A 16,953-nucleotide genomic window follows, 5' to 3' on the forward strand; every position below is an offset into this window, starting at 1 on the left:
AACCCCCAACTATAAGTCTAGTGCCAATTCTCCCAACAGAGCTTTAAGCTGATTGGCAGGAAGGTTATAAATGCCTGATTGGTCAGATTTTAAAAATATCTTCCAAGGCACCAGAATAGAAGCTTCAGTTCCTAACACCAAGGGAAATTTGTCTTTTCCCATGATCTTAGGTGACCCCTGTAAAACAATCATTCTGACCCCCAAAGACAACAATTGATACAGATGGTGGTAAAAAAGTAATATTTGAGCCATGCTAGATAATCACAGTTTCTAACAACCCTTTGTTAGGAAAAAAACGTTTCAAACTGAAATATTAATACATCTATTGTATATAGCCACAATCTTCAAATGACACATGATATTTTCCCACAGCTAATGAAGCTGGAGAGACAGCCCTTGATATTGCTAGGCTACTGAATCACACTGCGTGTGAAGATCTGGTAAGCAACAGCAGGTTCAACACAAATATCTAACATTTTCCTAAGGCCTTGACAAGAGGTGTCTGGATAATGTGCTCCAAACATAGCAGTAGGAAGCATATTTTCAAAATATGTTGAAACTATTACAGCCCTGCTGTATATGTGCTTTTTTTCTGCAGCTTTTATCATAATCTCGTCTCCTAATTGGTGTTCAGTTTTATTCAGCATAGCACTTAATTGTAAATTGTAAGAGCAGCAGAACCATGTAAAATTAAAATAAAAGCTGAAATACATTGACTCATAATCACAACTGTGACTGTGACTTGATATATTAAAGTGTTTCTATGTTTATTTGATTTTTGTGCATGATCTTTGTATAAAGAGGATAGAGTAACAAATTCTACTCATTTGCAATGCGTTTCTATTTTCTTTTGAATTCATGAAAAGTTAGAAGTATATTCACATAGAGACACACACCAAAATATATAAAGAACAAAGAACATAAAGACAAAAAGAAGACATATACTCCTCTTGCTAGTTTTACCGTGTATGGTAACTTCAGGCATGAAGGAATCTCTACTAAGATTTCTTAATCATAGGCAAAATATGAAAATGTGTTCTTATATGTCATAATTTGATTCATAAAAGTTAAGGAGAGGACTGAAATGCCATGGTTTAAATACAAGCCTAATATAAGATGCAGCTATCACCACCACCATTTTTTAAAAAAATCAGCTATAATAGGTAGCTGATAGGTAGAAATAATATAATTGAAATCTCAAAATATTCAATCCTCAGCATTGAATTCATCCTCTGCACAAGTTGGTCTTGTGATTTCAAAAGCTATTTTTTCCAGTGATTTTTTAAAAAGTTTTTATTCTGGTTTTGTTTAATTTTGAGCATTTGAGAATAATTTTTAAACATGCCCTAACTCAATGTCTGGGGGAAAAGCCAAATCTTCAATATATTTTGAAAGACAGGCGAATCAGAGCCAATCAAATATGAGGGGATGCTGTCATAAAAGGTGCAATGGAGAAAGCCCGTCTCTGTGGTGCCACAAGGTGATATTGCCTAAGCCAGAGTTTCTCAACCTCACCAACCTTAAAATGTGTGGATTTTGATTCTCTGAATTCCCCAGGCATTAGAAAATTGTGGGAGTTTACATCCATACATCTTAAAGTTGCTGTGGCCAAGACACACTGGCCTAAACAATGGAGCTGAAAGTGATAGAAAATGTGTCTGCTAGGAATACAGCTATAGTTTTCTCTCTGCCCATATCATCTGAAAAAGCTCAGTGGAAGGAGTTCACTTAGGATGTCTTTGTCATTGAATGGAAGAGGAAGGAAGTAAAGAAGGAAGGCTGCATCACTGATAGATTATTGAAAGGGTAGTCCTTTGACCGTATTTTATCTAACAAATGCAAAATGGGGTTCTTTTTTAAAAAACTTTTAAAAATATTTTAAATTTATTTGGATTTGTTATGATTGTTATATTTTGCTGTGAGCCGCCCCGAGTCCGCGGAGAGGGGCGGCATACAAGTCTGGATAATAAATAAATAAATAAAATAAAAAATCACCTTGACAATTTCTGTGAATTTCTTCTTTGAAATTTGAAATTGAAAAGCAGAACAATTGTTCTATGTAAGATTACTATTGTGGTTCGCTCATGTCCTGCACTAATAATCATGGACTCAGAGGACACAGAGACTAGGGAGGTATGGCACAGACACCCTGTGTTTCTGGCACCTGAGATGGACAGTGAAGAAGAAGATGGGTTAGGGTCTGAACAACAGCCAGGGCCTGCACTGGTGCTGCACTTCCTGGGATGAGTGAGTCAGCATTTCCTGTCTTGAGTGACTCAGGGAAAGAGGAGGAGCCTCTTCTGGATGCTAGGGTGCGAAGGGCATCTAAAAGACTTGAATGATTGGCTAAGAGGAGAGTCACTCATGAGTAGTACTTCTGGGTAATTGGTCACGCCCTCACACTATTTAAGGATGAGACATGCCTCGCCTTGTTGCAAAAAAACAATGTCATTAATTTAGGAATCATCTTGTCTTGACTCTTGCATTCAGTTTGGATTTCAAAAGAGAACATACTTAGCTTTGCTAATGAGCTTCCGTCTTCCAGTTAATTTCTGTGAACTACGCTTTGGAACTCTTGCTATAACTGGTAATTATTACTGGGTTTATCTTTGCTCTGGGATTTTGACCAACTGATAACATTTTGCTAGATTTGCTTCTCCCTTTGCAAAGACTATTTTAAGACTCTTACAATACTGAGACTTTTATACATATTAAATCCTTTTATTAGTTATTGGTGTGCATCTGATTATTGGGACTCAGCACTAAGACAGAACAATTACTCTGAGTTCATAGCACAATAATTTATGGTAGTGTGATTACATATTCCATTTTTTCCCCTGCGTCTTCCTAATTTCCATTGAAAGTTCCAAACACTAAAGAAAACAGCTGTTAGTCCAATGGAGTGAAAAATGCTAGGAATGTTCCCTGTATAAAATGATCATCAGCAGAGATGGTGTGTTCTGTATTTTCCAGCTATTGAAGGCCGAAAAAAATCAGTTCAATATACGTGCCCATGTTGAATATGACTGGCAGGCAGGCCAAGAGGAGATGTTTGAAAGTGAAGATGAATTGGATGAAAAGGTAAGACCTCATCACTTCTGGTCAGGCTGAAATGTGTAAGTATTAATTATTATTTAATTGGTATGGTATAGATTTAGCACCCTATTAATAGGTTTCTATTGGATATATATTCTGATACCAATTCCATGAAAACTACATAGATATTTATCACAGTCACTGAATTATAAAATCAGTGAGGTCCTGCCTAATTTCTTAGACTATTTTGATATTCCAAGGACAGAGTATTGTATTATGTTTATGTCATTGAATATCAGGGATCTTGAGCATATTTCATTTGGTGGTTAATTGGCCACTTACAAATTTTCATCCAAAAGTCCAGATAGACTATCTGTTGCTATATGAGCCGAGGTGGCGAAGTGGGTAGAGTGCAGTACTGCAGACCACTAAAGCTGACTGCTAGATCTGCAAGTCAGCGGTTCAAATCTCATCACCCGCTCAAGGTTGACTCAGCCTTCCATCCTTCTGAGGTGGGTAAAATGAGAACCCGGATTGTGGGGGCAATACACTGGCTCTGTTAAAAAGTATATTGCTAACATGTTGTAAACCACCCTGAGTCTAAACAGAAGGGCAGCATAAAAAATTGAATAAACAAAAACAAACAAACAAACAAAAGAATGAATGAATGAATAAATAAATAAATAAATATATTTATGGCCATCATTTTAAAGAGGATGTTTTTCCAAACATAATGGTCCCAAGCAGGATAGTTATGGCTACATAACTATCCTGTGGTGTTGTTGTTGTTGTTGTTGTTGTTGTTGTTGTTATTATTATTATTATTATTGCAATAGCATTTAGGCATATACCACTTTACAGTTCTTTAAAGCCCTCTCTAAGCAGTTTACAGAGTCAGCATATTGCCCCCAACAATTGGGATCTTAATTTTACCGATCTCGGAAGGATGGAAAGCTGAGTAAATCTGGAGCCTGGAGAATCAAACTGCCAAACTGCTGGCAGCCAGCAGTCAGCAGTAGTAGCCTGCAGTACTGCATTCTAACCACTGTGCCACTTCGACTGATACAAATATATAAATATAATGAAAACTATCTTTAACTTCACTTTTCCAGTAATATAGTCTACTTGTATGTTTCAGCCCAGTCTGGTGAAAAAAGATCGCTTTCATCGGCCACAAAGCTGCTACAATCTTCCTGGGCCAGCCTCTCAGTCATGGAAGAATCCAGCCGACTTTTTCAGGGGAAACAATCCAGCATCCCAGGACAAATGCCATGACTTATATGCTACACCACATGCCTCTAGACCTGCTGGAACAGCATCTCCTCTCACTGGCCCTCCACTGCCACCACGCAATGCGCCCAGAGGTAAGTCAGTATGTAGTGTCCAAGCCGCCTCTAGAGGGCATCAGAGAGAGAGCTGGGTTATTAGTTCCTATTGGTCAGAAGCCATAGCTACAGTGTTTTATTGGCTTGCTGTTATTGTTCAGAAGTATATACTGTATATTGGAATGTTATGTATATATATGTACATAATATATATATTGGAATGTATATGTCAGAATTGTTCACGCGGTTATTCAGTACTCACATTAAACAAGTCTTCAATTTACGGGTCTCCAAGCAGTTCTTCCAATACACAGCACAGTGTTTTTAATACACCTTTGCATATTAGTCTTGGAATTATATCAATCTTTTGAAAATGTTAATTTTAGTAAAAGTACTAATCTATTTTTAATATTTAATGCAATCTGTGTAAAAAATACATGTTTTTGCTTTAATATAAACACAGTAGGTGAATCTGAGGGTATGATTAATCTATTCTCCTTATTTGCTTTTTATAGTTTATTAAGATTTCTGTAATTGAATTTTTTTCTCAGCCCCCAACTTCCCTCCGCCATTACCCCCCATCAGCAACTCTGTCTATGCTGTAGATACAGCAACTAAAAGAGCTGTGCCTTCACCTCTGACCATTAGGCATAAGCGGACCTCTTCAGAACCTCTCCCTTCGACGCCACTGAATCACAGTCCTTCTGATGGTAAGAGAGCCTACTGATCCACTTACAACTAGAGAATTTACTGTTATGCAACAGGGAAAGCCTAAAATAAAGAGATAAATGGCTTTACACTGATTCAGTTAACTGATCCGTTATGCTTTTGACACTGGTTTTACTATGTTTCTATATCATAAGACAAAGTTTGTTTCATAACAGAGGAAATATAGCTTTGATTCTGGGTTGTTGTTTTTTTGTTAGATTCCAGATCTTTCTCACTTCCAAGGCGCTGCTCTCCAGAAGGAGCTTCTCCTTTGAGTTTGAGGTAATTGTGTACATATAGTATGCAGAACTGATTTTAAAATGCTACCTGTCTGAAGCTGGGTTTACTCTGAGGGTACATCCTGGTCAGAGGTGGATTCTGGATCCTTTTGCTGCCAGTTCGCTCAGGGTTCCGTGAAAATCCAAGATGGCTGTGCCCACCAAGACAGCAATAGAACCAGCTCCATGACATCATCGATGAACTACAACAGTTCTAAAGAATTGGTTAGAACTGGTAGGAACCTCTGTTCCTGGTTTTGAATACTATCTAAGAGGTTCTTACATGTGAGCTGGTTGGTAATGGGAATATAAAAACAACTCTGGCCAAAATAATCGTTATCGCTGTTCTTTTTTTCTTTATCAGTCAACAGTTGAGAATACAGTGTTCCCTCACTTTTCGCGGGGGATGCGTTCTGAGACCGCCCGCGAAAGTTGAATTTCCGCGAAGTAGAGATGCGGAAGTAAATACACTATTTTTGGCTATGAACAGTATCACAAGCCTTCCCTTAACACTTTAAACCCCTAAATTGCAATTTTCCATTCCCTTAGCAACCATTCAGATTATTACTCACCATGTTTATTTATTAAAGTTTATTAAAAAAATATTTATTAAAGGCAGATGAAAGTTTGGCGATGACATATGACGTCATCGGGTGGGAAAAACCATGGTATAGGGGAAAAACCCGCAAAGTATTTTTTAATTAATAATTTTGAAAAAACGTGGTATAGACTTTCCGCGAAGTTCGAACCCGCAAAAATCGAGGGAACACTGCAGTTGGTACTGTGGAATTATCTTAAGGGTATTTTGTGAATGCAAATTTAAGCACTAGACTGGGAATATCTACACAGAGGCTATCATTTAAACACGTTCAGTAGCAAGTAACAAGTAGAGGATTATTTATCTATATACACATATACATTACACACTCATACAACATGTATGTATATATGTATGCATGCATATAATTTTCCTTTCCCTCTTTCTGTCCACCTGCATTATTTCCATCAGTTCTCAGCCAAATGAACTCTCTGAAGATTCCTGGCAGCAAAGTAAGATAATTTCTTTTAAGGACACTATTTATTTGTAACGGAGAATTGATATTTTTTTTCTTCAGGGAAGCATTTCAGTTGTGAAGAAAGTCAACCTACATAACTATCTGTAATAGTTGGGAGGGGAAGGAAGATGGGAAAAAATACTTTTTCAAGTTTTATCATGATGAAATGTAGTGCTACAGAAAGTGCAAGTATATGAGTGCTATAAACTTTGCATGGATAGAATGTAGAAATTAGTAGGAAAAAATTTCCCCATGAGAAATATTCATCACATTATTTAAACACAGAAACACACCTATCTCACAGTTTATCCTAAAATAATAATAATGTTATAAACTATTTATTTCATAGCTAATTTTGATCAAAATATCTGATTTGGAAATTGAGTAGTTACAGGTAGAACACATCAAAGAACATTTTTTCCTTGTGAGAAAGTGGTTACTGCCATATCAAGTAATTCCTATCTGTTTTAAAGTATTTTGACAGGTGCTACATATTCCTTCCAAAATACATTTTGCATTCATGGTCTCAAACTTTTCTAGAATGAAAACTTCTCATCATAAAATGTATCAGGGTAGTGTTTTGTTTTTGCCACAAACATTAAACTTTGGAGAGAAAAAATAAATGGGAGCTCTGACCCTTCCAGATAATCTTAATTTATAGCTTTATATTACAATGCACATTATCCTGAAAATTCTGGCATTAGGTTCATCACATTGTGACAAAAAATCCTCCCATAAAATTGGATAACTAAAAATTTAATCTTGCACTCTGTCAGGCTTCAAGTGTCCATTTCTGGGCCTCGTTCTAACACATCTCAACATTCATTCATTCATTCATTCATTTTCTCCCCCTCCCTCTCCCTCCCCTGCCCCTCCCATCTACCTTTATTTGAACCTGCTCCAGTTTCTCTCAATCTTGATTTAAATATGCCTAGAACCAAACACAAGCAGGAATCTGACCACTGAAGAATGGAAGAAAGTGATGATTTTCTGTATTTAGGAAAAAATATCTTTATACTTCTCAGGAACTCAGCAATGATACGGCAACTGTTCAGAGTATCATAATATCAGGAAAAGTGCAAAGAAGAGCGACAAAGATGATTAGGGGACTAGAGGCTAAAACATACGAAGAATAGTTGCAGGAATTGGGCATGGCTAGTTTGATGAAGAGAAGGACCAGGGGAGACATGATAGCAGTGTTCCAATGTCTCAGGGGTTGCCACAAAGAAGAAGGAGTCAACCTATTCTCCAAAGCACATGAGGGTAGAACAAGAAGGAGGGAGTGGAAGCTGAACAAGGAGAGAAACAACTTAGAACTAAGGAGTAATGTCATAAGTTAATCAGTGGAACAGCTTGCCTCCAGAAGTTGTCAATGATCCAACACTGGAAGTTTAAAGGAAGATGTTGGATAACCATCTCTCTGAAGTAGTGTAGGGTTTCCTGCCTAAATAGGGGGTTAGACTAGAAGACCTCCAAGGTCCCTTCCAACTCTGTTGTTGTGGTTGTTGTGGTTGTTGTGGTTGTTGTTGCTGTTATAGAATGTTCAATCAACAATACTGGTTCTATAACTCAGGAGTAATAGATAAAGTTTTCATTTCTCCTTTCAGAAGAATCCACTATTTCAGAAGTGATCCACCGTGTGTCCTATATTGCATGGGAAGCATATACGATATAAATAGTTACACAGCATTAGACACACCAACATGCATTCTGCAGAATTACTCAGATCAACCCAAAATGACATGAAAATGACAATATCGTTTTACATTGCAGCTGCCTCAGAAGGAATGAATATTCTTTATGAGCAAAACCAAAACTCAAGAGAGAATCACTGGGCTTCTTCTCGGTCTTCGGAATCATCAGATGACATTCCTCCACCATTGCCCAAAAGGGAACATGTGGTAGGCTTTTAAACTTAATATCTTGAAGTTATTTATATGTAGAATACCCATTTATGGGCTAAGGTAACTTTCTTCTTCTGAAATAAAATCTCCCAGATACTGTCTAAATATACATGAATCCATTTTCAGATAAGTTTTGGGGTCAATTAACTGTTGGTTAATTTAAAAAATAAAAATGCCTCAGTGTAAGATTATGTGCATTGAAACATTTAGTAATTAGGAAATTCATTGTGTGAATGGTCTCATCTTACATGTTTTGGTCTTCTTCACAATACAGTGATACCTCGTCTGACGAACTTAATTGGTTCCGGGACGAGGTTTGTAAGGTGAAAAGTTTGTAAGACGAAACAATGTTTCCCATAGGAATCAATGGAAAAGCGATTAATGCGTGCAAGCCCAAAACGCACCCCTTTTTCCAGTCGAAGCGCTTGTTTTTGTACTGCTGGGATTTCCCTGAGGCTCCCCTCCATGGGAAACCCCACCTCCGGACTTCCGTGTTTATGTGATGCTGCAGGGGAATCCCAGCAGGGCATCCCAGTGGTGGTGGCTTGGGTTTGTAAGGTGAAAATAGTTTGGAAGAAGAAGCAAAAAAATCTTAAACCCCAGGTTTGTATCTCGAAAAGTTTGTATGACGAGGGTTTTTAAGACGAAGTATCACTGTATTGAGATTTCATTTCATAAACTTACTCTAGTCAGCTCTGCTATAGGGATGCATCAGACACATGCACAAATATATAGATTATCTTTAAAACCACAGAGATACCTCCTGTTCTGAACATTTCTTCTTTTTATTTGCCTTATATTTGTAAGATTAGCTATTGCAATTCAGTAGCTAATGCGACATATAGTACTGATACTGTTAAGCTTACTACTGTTTGCTTATGGCAGAATGCATCCTGTTTGCATCGTGTCAGAGCCCTTTATGATTGTCACGCTGATCATGGAGATGAACTCACTTTCACAGCTGGAGAAATCATTATAGTAGAAGGAGAAGAGGACTCCAACTGGTGGGTAAGTTGTCATTTGATTCTATATGATTATTACTGGGAATTCCTTACTAAGCACAGAACACAACCCATAAGACCAGCTCCAGGTTTGTGGAAAAGATTCTGTGAAAGAGCTTATATATTGGTTCTCAACCTGGTGGTCAGGCCCCCTTTAGGGGTCAAATGACCGTTTCACAAGGGTTGCCTAAGACCATGGGAAAAGACAAAATTCCTGTGATGTTAGGAACTAAAGTGTCTATTCTGCTTCCTTGGAACATATTTTTACAGTCCAACCAATCAGGCATTTACAATGGAGATGTCCCTCTGACCTTCCTGCCAATCAGCTTAAAGCTCTGTTAGGAGAATTAGCGCTAGACTTATGGTTGGGGCTCACCATAACATGAGGAACTGTATTAAGAGGTCACAGCATTAGAAAGGTTGAGAACCACTGTGGGAGATTTCCTACTAAGCCATTGGGTCTGGTTTTTGGCAATGGATAGCATGGTAGGTGTATATCAGGCACCAGCAAGCATAGAAATATTCTGAGTATTTAGCATCTATTGTTAGATGGAATCAAACTTTTCAAAAAGTCTTCTAAGCATTTTATATTAATTTTTGGGTATGCCTTAGAATACAGTAATGGTATATTGGGACCATTGTGGGAAAAAATAGTAAATATATTTAGTTGCCCGGCATATTTAGAATTCTTGGTCTGCTACAAAATAAAAGATACAATGCAGTTCAAGAGAAGCATTAAAGAGGTTCTTAATGGTTAGGTACAGACTCACCTCACCCAATGTATCCCTCTTCCAATATGTGGGAATAGAATAGAATAGAACAGAATAGAATAGAATTCTTTATTGGCCAAGTGTGATTGGACACAGAAGGAATTTGTCTTGGTGCATATGCTCTCAGTGTACATAAAAGAAAAAGATACATTTGTCAAGAATCATGTGGTATAACACATAATGATTGTCATAGGGGTCAAATAAACAATGAAGGAACAATCAATATTAATAAAAAACGTAGGATACAAGCAACAAGTGAGAAAAAACTAGTAGAAATAGAAGTGCAGATTTAGTAAAAAGTTGACAGTGTTGAGGGAATTATTTGTTTAGTAGAGTGATGGCGTTCAGGAAAAAACTAGTTGTCAGTGGTCTGTAAATGATGGGATCAGAAATACTGATAAGCATGTACAGTATATCTTCTTAATAAGGAACTTTTAATTATTGTACACTGTTCATCACCTCTGTTAAAAGTCTTTTTGTTTTATTTTTTCAGCATGGCAGAATTGAAGGTTCCCCTCACAGAAAAGGTGTCTTCCCAGTGTCATTTGTTTATGTACTACCTGAATAAGAATACATCTAATTCACTCAAAGTACAATCCACTCTGCTGTAACAGGGCCTCCTGCCGTCTCAAAGCACAATCAATAATTGTAAAGAAACACTTCCTGGAGTTAAAACACAAATAATTGGTACTGAAATGCCATATGGAGGACTAACATCTCTTCCTCAAGTCATTGGCATTTTAAAAAAAATGGTACTGGAACTGCAAGAGCTATTGATGAACTCATCAAACATACATGTGTTAATAGTGCAATTTCTTGCTGTCACTCTTTTTGCATGAATGCAAAAACCCTACTGTCATCCAGCTGTTAGGCCACCGAATGATTTAAGCAGAAAGATTTCACTGTTCCAAAATTTACCAGTATACATAACAATATAATTCATAAGAAAGAGAAGAAAGGAATCAAACATCATAAGATGATAATGCTTGTGTCTATTGCTTATTTCTAAATGTCAGAAACATGTAAGAAAAAAAATGCAAATTTATATCGTTTCCTCATACTTCTTTTTCCTGTATTCATGAAACACCAGGGAAAACATTCTCGGAAATTATGCTTTAGGATGTGTATGGAGATTTTCAGCCATCCAGGTCATGGTTGTCCCAAAGGTGTTTTTTTTTTAAAGGCAACTGGGTTTTGTTTTCCCTTAAAATATTTTCTTGGGGGAGAAGTGAAACGTCTTCAAGGAAAAATAAAGCCATATTGCCTTTTGAAAAAAAACATATTTGGGACAATGCTTTAGGAATTGTAAAATTCTAGTATATTAGTTTTTGAAGAAAAACAATTATGTCAATCTGATTTGACAGTTTGTAAATCTGTATGTGCAATGTACAGTGGTACCTCAAGATACGAACCCCTCGTCTTACGAACAATTCGAGATACGAACCCGGGGTTCAGAAAAAATTTGCCTCTTCTTACGAACTTTTTTCGTGTTACGAATGCCAAACCTGAACTTCCGGGTTCGGCGTTCGGGAGGCTGCTGGGAAGCCCCCCGGCTGTTTTAAAAGGTCACAGCCAGGCTGGCGGGCTTCCCAGCAGCCTCCCGAACCCCGAACTTTTGCCGAACTTCCGGGTTCGGGGTTCGGGAGGCTTCCGGGTTCGGGGTTCGGGTTTGGCGTTCGGCTTCGGGAGGCTGCTGGGAAGCCGCCCGGCTGTTTTAAAAGGTCACAGCCGGGCTGGGGGGCTTCCCAGCAGCCTCCCGAACCCTGAACTTTTGCCGAACTTCCAGGTTCAGGGTTTGGGAGGCTGCTGGGAAGCCCCCCAGCCTGGCTGTCACCTTTTAAAACAGCCGCGCGGCTTCCCAGCAGCCTCCGAACGCCGAACGCGGAAGTTCGGGTTTGGTGTTCGGCTTCGGGAGGCTGCTGGGAAGCCGCCCGGCTGTTTTAAAAGGTCACAGCCGGGCTGGGGGGCTTCCCAGCAGCCTCCCGAACCCTGAACTTTTGCCGAACTTCCAGGTTCAGGGTTTGGGAGGCTGCTGGGAAGCCCCCCAGCCTGGCTGTCACCTTTTAAAACAGCCGCGCGGCTTCTCAGCAGCCTCCGAACACCGAACCCGGAAGTTCGGGTTTGGCGTTTGGCGTTCGGGAGGTCGCTGAGAAGCCCCCAGGCTGTTTTAAAAGGTGACACGGATTAATTTGGTTGCACGGATTAATTGACTTTACATTGCTTCCTATGGGAAACAGTGTTTCGTCTTACGAACCTTTTGTCTTACGAACCTCCCCCTGGAACCAATTAGGTTCGTAAGACGAGGTATGACTGTATATATTTCATAAGGTCTCCGACTGAGGATGAAGAAGAATGTGGGGAACTTACTTGTATCTGAAATATCAAAAAACAAAAATCACAAAATATATATAAGTTTCTGCAAACCCATCCATCCCTTTATGAAAACATTGTTTATTACAGAAAGAAAATAATACATACACTAATTAAGCTTTTTCCAGTTAGATACATTCTTCTCCTACTACTCATAATAAAGTCTTAGAATAAGTGGTATGTTGAAATTTCATTTTTCCTAAGTTTAAAAAGACAGTTCTTTTAAATTTCCATATATGTTTCTAATAATGCAAAATGATGCTATTAATGCAGAATTCTTCTATTTGTTGTTAGGCTACTGAAATAAATACGGTGCCCCAAATGTCTTAATTGTGGTTTATATTATAGTACTTTTGCTTACTAAGAATGTAATATTCCACCTTCAATAGCCATTTGGATTCTTGTTTCTGAATTTAATATAGCTTCTTATCTATATATTATTAATATATCTCTTATCCATGCCAACTTCATGATAAGACGATTAGAAAATATTGACAAGGAAAATAGCAGATACAGTGGTACCTCGAGATACGAGTTTAATTCGTTCCGGACCTGGGCTCTTAAGTCGAGCAGCTCTTATCTCGAACGACTTTTCCCCATAGGAATTAATGTAAATAATTTTAATTGGTTCCAGCCCTCAAAAAACTCACAAAGTTAGTCTAAATTATGCAGAAAGACATGTTTTTAATGAAGAAATGTACATGTACATATAAATGAATAATGAAGTTTCTTTCACTTAACTTGTAAACTTTCTTAAACTTTTAAATTTACATATGTTCAACTTCTCTGCCACCCAATCCTGTAGGACAGAGGTCCCCAACCCTTTTTGCACCAGGGACCGGCTTTAAGCGATCAAGAGAGGAATGGGTGAATGAATGGACGGAGGGTGGGAAGGAAGGAAGGAAAGAGGGAAGGGACAGGAACAGAGGAAGGAAGCAAGGAAACTTATGAAAGGGGAGAGTAAGAGAGGAATGAGTGAAGGGTGGGAGGGAGGGAAGAAGGTGGGAAGGAGAAAGAAAAGAAGAAATAGAGGAAGGGAAGGTAAAAGAGAGAAAGAAAAAGAGCAAGAAAGAAAGAAAGAAAGGGGGAAGGGACAGGAACAGAGGAAGGAAGCAAGGAAACTTATGAAAGGGGAGAGTAAGAGAGGAATGAGTGAAGGGAGGGAGGGAGGGAAGAAGGTGGGAAGGAGAAAGAAAAGAAGAAATAGAGGAAGGGAAGGTAAAAGAGAGAAAGAAAAAGAGCAAGAAAGAAAGCTGCAAGCACCCCCCCCCCCGAGCCCCCCAGGCCGGCTGCAACCTTTAAAACACGCGCGCCGCTTCGCAGCTGTCTCCTGAAGCCGAACGCGGAAGTTAGCGTTCGGCTTCAGGAGACAGCTCCTTGGCGCTTGTATCTCGAATTTGGGCTTGTAAGTAGAACAAAAATATCTCTCCCCTCCCAGCTCTTATCTCGAGTTGCTCTTAAGTAGAGCAGCTCTTATGTCGGGGTTCCACTGTATATTATTTATTTATTCTCTTAGATTTTTTTTAAAAAATGGTTTTCCAATTTATGCTAAAAAATGTCTCCGTCTTCCTTTATATTAATAGTAATTTACTAAATCATAAATTGTTGTTAATAGAATAGAATAATCCTAATTTTATTCATCTTTCTCCCCCATACAAATGTTTTTTGAATGCCATTTTGCTTTGACCTTGGTTTATTCATGAATATCTTTGCTGTGTTGTTTCCAGTATAAAAAAGAAATGTTCTCAAAACTAGAATTGAGAAGTAGCAATATGCTGATAAAGAAAAAGAAAAACAACCTTAACATAATTGTTTATGAAACCTAAATATTTCTACCTTTATGTATATAAATATATTAGAATACTAGTACAAGTGATTCTGAGTTGATACAAACAGGAATTCTAATTCCTAATTCTAAATAGCAATATGAACACAAACTATTATGTAATTTATGTAATGTTATTGAAATTTAATAAAACTAAAATTTAAAAACCAGAATGCTAATCCTTTTTAATATTTTAATTGAATTTTTACATTATAAAAAAGTATAAAAAATAAAAGGAATAAGAAAATAAGAAAATAAGAAAAAAGAAATTTAAAAACAGAACTTTGAATTCTTTACTTCTTTCTATCAAATAATTGACACCTTACTTTCCCCCTTTTGTAGCTGTTTCTAATACATAAATCCATAAGTTATTGGTTAAGACTTTTCTTCTTTTGGCAAAGAAGTTCACATAAGTCTTTTTTAAAATGAATGAAATCTTTGTGTCTTTTGCAAATACTGAAATAATATATACCTTAAGAAAGCAAGTGTATGGAAATCCAGAACTCAATATTGTTAAACTTGTTGGAATAATTATTAATTTACATTCAAATGACAAACAGACTTTATTAGCTAGAAACCACATTAAGGCTTTCAAATCAGGACTGCAAACATGTAGATAGCCATTACATGGCAGCAAAGAGATTCAGAAAATTATTTCTTGCCTTCTAAAGATTATGCAGATTTGGCAGCTCGGATCTATTTGTCAATGTTATAGAAAGTTAAGGGATTTTGAGTTTGGGGAGTTTGCTGAAATTCAATCTTTAGCATTATTAGGAGATGTAACTTCTGAACGCCATAAATTTTGGAATGTTATGTGAGTCACATAATCTTTACAGAAAATAGTGTAGAGTGACTTGGCATCATGTATCAATAAACATTGAAATTAAAATTACTACATTCTTAACACACAAATCCACCTTTAAGATAGCATGGGTGATGAAATAAGTGACAATGTTTTTGGACTGATGGCATTTGGAACAGTTTGTTTAGAAGCCTTTGGATTACTGTATCCAGGAACAAAAGCATTGTGATAGCTCAAAAGTGACTGAATTACTACATAGGCATTCATGATGCAGTAATATTCATTAAGAACTTTTAATTAATTTTTTTGACTTTCAAAATAAATAAACATGTTCTGAAATTTAGCCTATGTATAAAAAAGACTGGATGTGTAAATTAGAGCAAAATTACACCAAGTTGATGAACTTATATAGTCAGTATTTAAAAAGAGTATATGGTTTTTTGAAAAGATCAAGAATTAATGGGTGTTGAATAAATACAGATTGAATATGAATGGGAGTAAGTAGTATGAAAGGAATAGTGTGGTCATACAGAGGAAATGGATTAGGATCCAATTGCAAAATAAATAAAACAGTAAACAACAAAAGAAGAATGAATGGGTGAAGAGGAAAAACAAGAAAATTAAGACTGGATGGAGCAATTTAGTTCCTCAAAAAGAGAGAAGTGGGGATTTTATGAACAAAAGGCAGCATATGAAGTAGAAATGGTTTGCTGGCATGTATGGAGGTATACAGTAACCGGTTTCAGCATAAACCAGATTAGTTTTTTAAAAATCAACTCACACTATTAATTTCTTTGATTTATTATTTTTACTTGCAATTTACACTTTACATAATGTACTGTAATGGATTTGTATGTATAAATCTACTGTATAAAATTGGTGATTGTGACTTTATTAATTGAATCTTACCTGAGTATTTGCATGCTCACATATATACTGCAGGAACATAATAATAATAATCTCTAATTTTAAATACAATTTGTAAAAAAAGTAAAAGAAAAACACTACAAATGATTCTGAAAAAAATCTGTAAAGGTGTAACCAAGTCAAAACACAACTGTTGAAGAAAATTCTTGCTGATGTTAATTACTGATAGTAATTAACATTCTGTGCATGCGCAGAAGCCAAAAACAAGATCATGGCGCCTACACCGCCCCCACCGTTCACTGAGCGGGGGGAATTTCCTGCTACTGGTTTTATAGAACCGGTCCAAACTCAGAGCAACACATCTCTGCCAAGTAAAGTTTAATGTTTCAAGAAAAGATCAACAATGGTGAAAAATCTAACTCTAATGTTAATAAATGATGTCCCTGAAGTATAAACAGTACTATGAGCAGTAGCCAAATTTTATGGCCTCAAATGCAAAAGGAATACAACTGCCAAATTAGTAACAAAATGTCTCATGGTCAACCAACAACTTAGTCACAGAGCATCTGTAGCTTTTGTTACATCTGCAAACAGTTACAGGAAATCATTTGTAATATGCTACAATTCAAACACGTTTCCTTTTTTATTGCTTAAACCGGATCTGGTTTTAGTTTCCTTTTTGAAAATGTGCATTGTCTTCCTAATGTGGTAGGTGTTAGACTGTTGAATCTTATTTCTTTATTTTTGCAAATTTTCTCATCTAACTAAAATACCATCTAACTAAAATTTACAATCTGTAAATTGTAGCCTATGACTTAAGATTTTTTTTTAAGAAAGGGAGAACAAACAAGAAAGGGTCTAAACATTCATAGGAACAAAAATACTATTTGTTGGCATGAGGTCTTTATATAGGAAGTAAAGTTTGCAGCACAAGTGAGTATATTGCAAACCGTTTTTCAATTTTCTCATTAACAAGCTGCACACTAATTAGTGTACTGTGATGTGCATCTAT

At 37.0% G+C, this 16,953-nt stretch overlaps 1 protein-coding gene and 1 long non-coding RNA gene across 3 annotated transcripts in view; one reads left to right on the plus strand and one right to left on the minus strand.

Annotated features, from left to right (window-relative positions):
• The window catches only part of LOC139163798 (arf-GAP with SH3 domain, ANK repeat and PH domain-containing protein 1-like), a 58,645-nt gene extending 47,619 nt beyond the window's left edge, over window positions 1–11,026 (plus strand). Inside the window, exons 20-28 of one of the 2 annotated variants that reach the window (XM_070744963.1) lie at window positions 373–440; window positions 2,974–3,081; window positions 4,175–4,400; window positions 4,913–5,071; window positions 5,288–5,351; window positions 6,357–6,397; window positions 8,176–8,303; window positions 9,192–9,314; window positions 10,571–11,026. In XM_070744963.1, the coding sequence (XP_070601064.1) occupies window positions 373–440; window positions 2,974–3,081; window positions 4,175–4,400; window positions 4,913–5,071; window positions 5,288–5,351; window positions 6,357–6,397; window positions 8,176–8,303; window positions 9,192–9,314; window positions 10,571–10,645 (992 nt within the window). In that variant the 3' untranslated portion in view covers window positions 10,646–11,026. Of the gene's footprint in view, window positions 1–372; window positions 441–2,973; window positions 3,082–4,174; window positions 4,401–4,912; window positions 5,072–5,287; window positions 5,352–6,356; window positions 6,398–8,175; window positions 8,304–9,191; window positions 9,315–10,570 lie in introns of those variants that run through there. The other variant, XM_070744964.1, reaches the window with a different exon arrangement.
• The window catches only part of LOC139163802 (uncharacterized), a 53,675-nt gene that overhangs the window by 30,731 nt on the left and 5,991 nt on the right, over window positions 1–16,953 (minus strand). The gene's annotated exons all lie outside the window — the stretch shown is intronic.

This window comes from Erythrolamprus reginae, chromosome 3 (genome assembly GCF_031021105.1).
Source record: "Erythrolamprus reginae isolate rEryReg1 chromosome 3, rEryReg1.hap1, whole genome shotgun sequence".
Classification (NCBI taxonomy): Eukaryota; Metazoa; Chordata; class Lepidosauria; order Squamata; family Dipsadidae; genus Erythrolamprus; species Erythrolamprus reginae.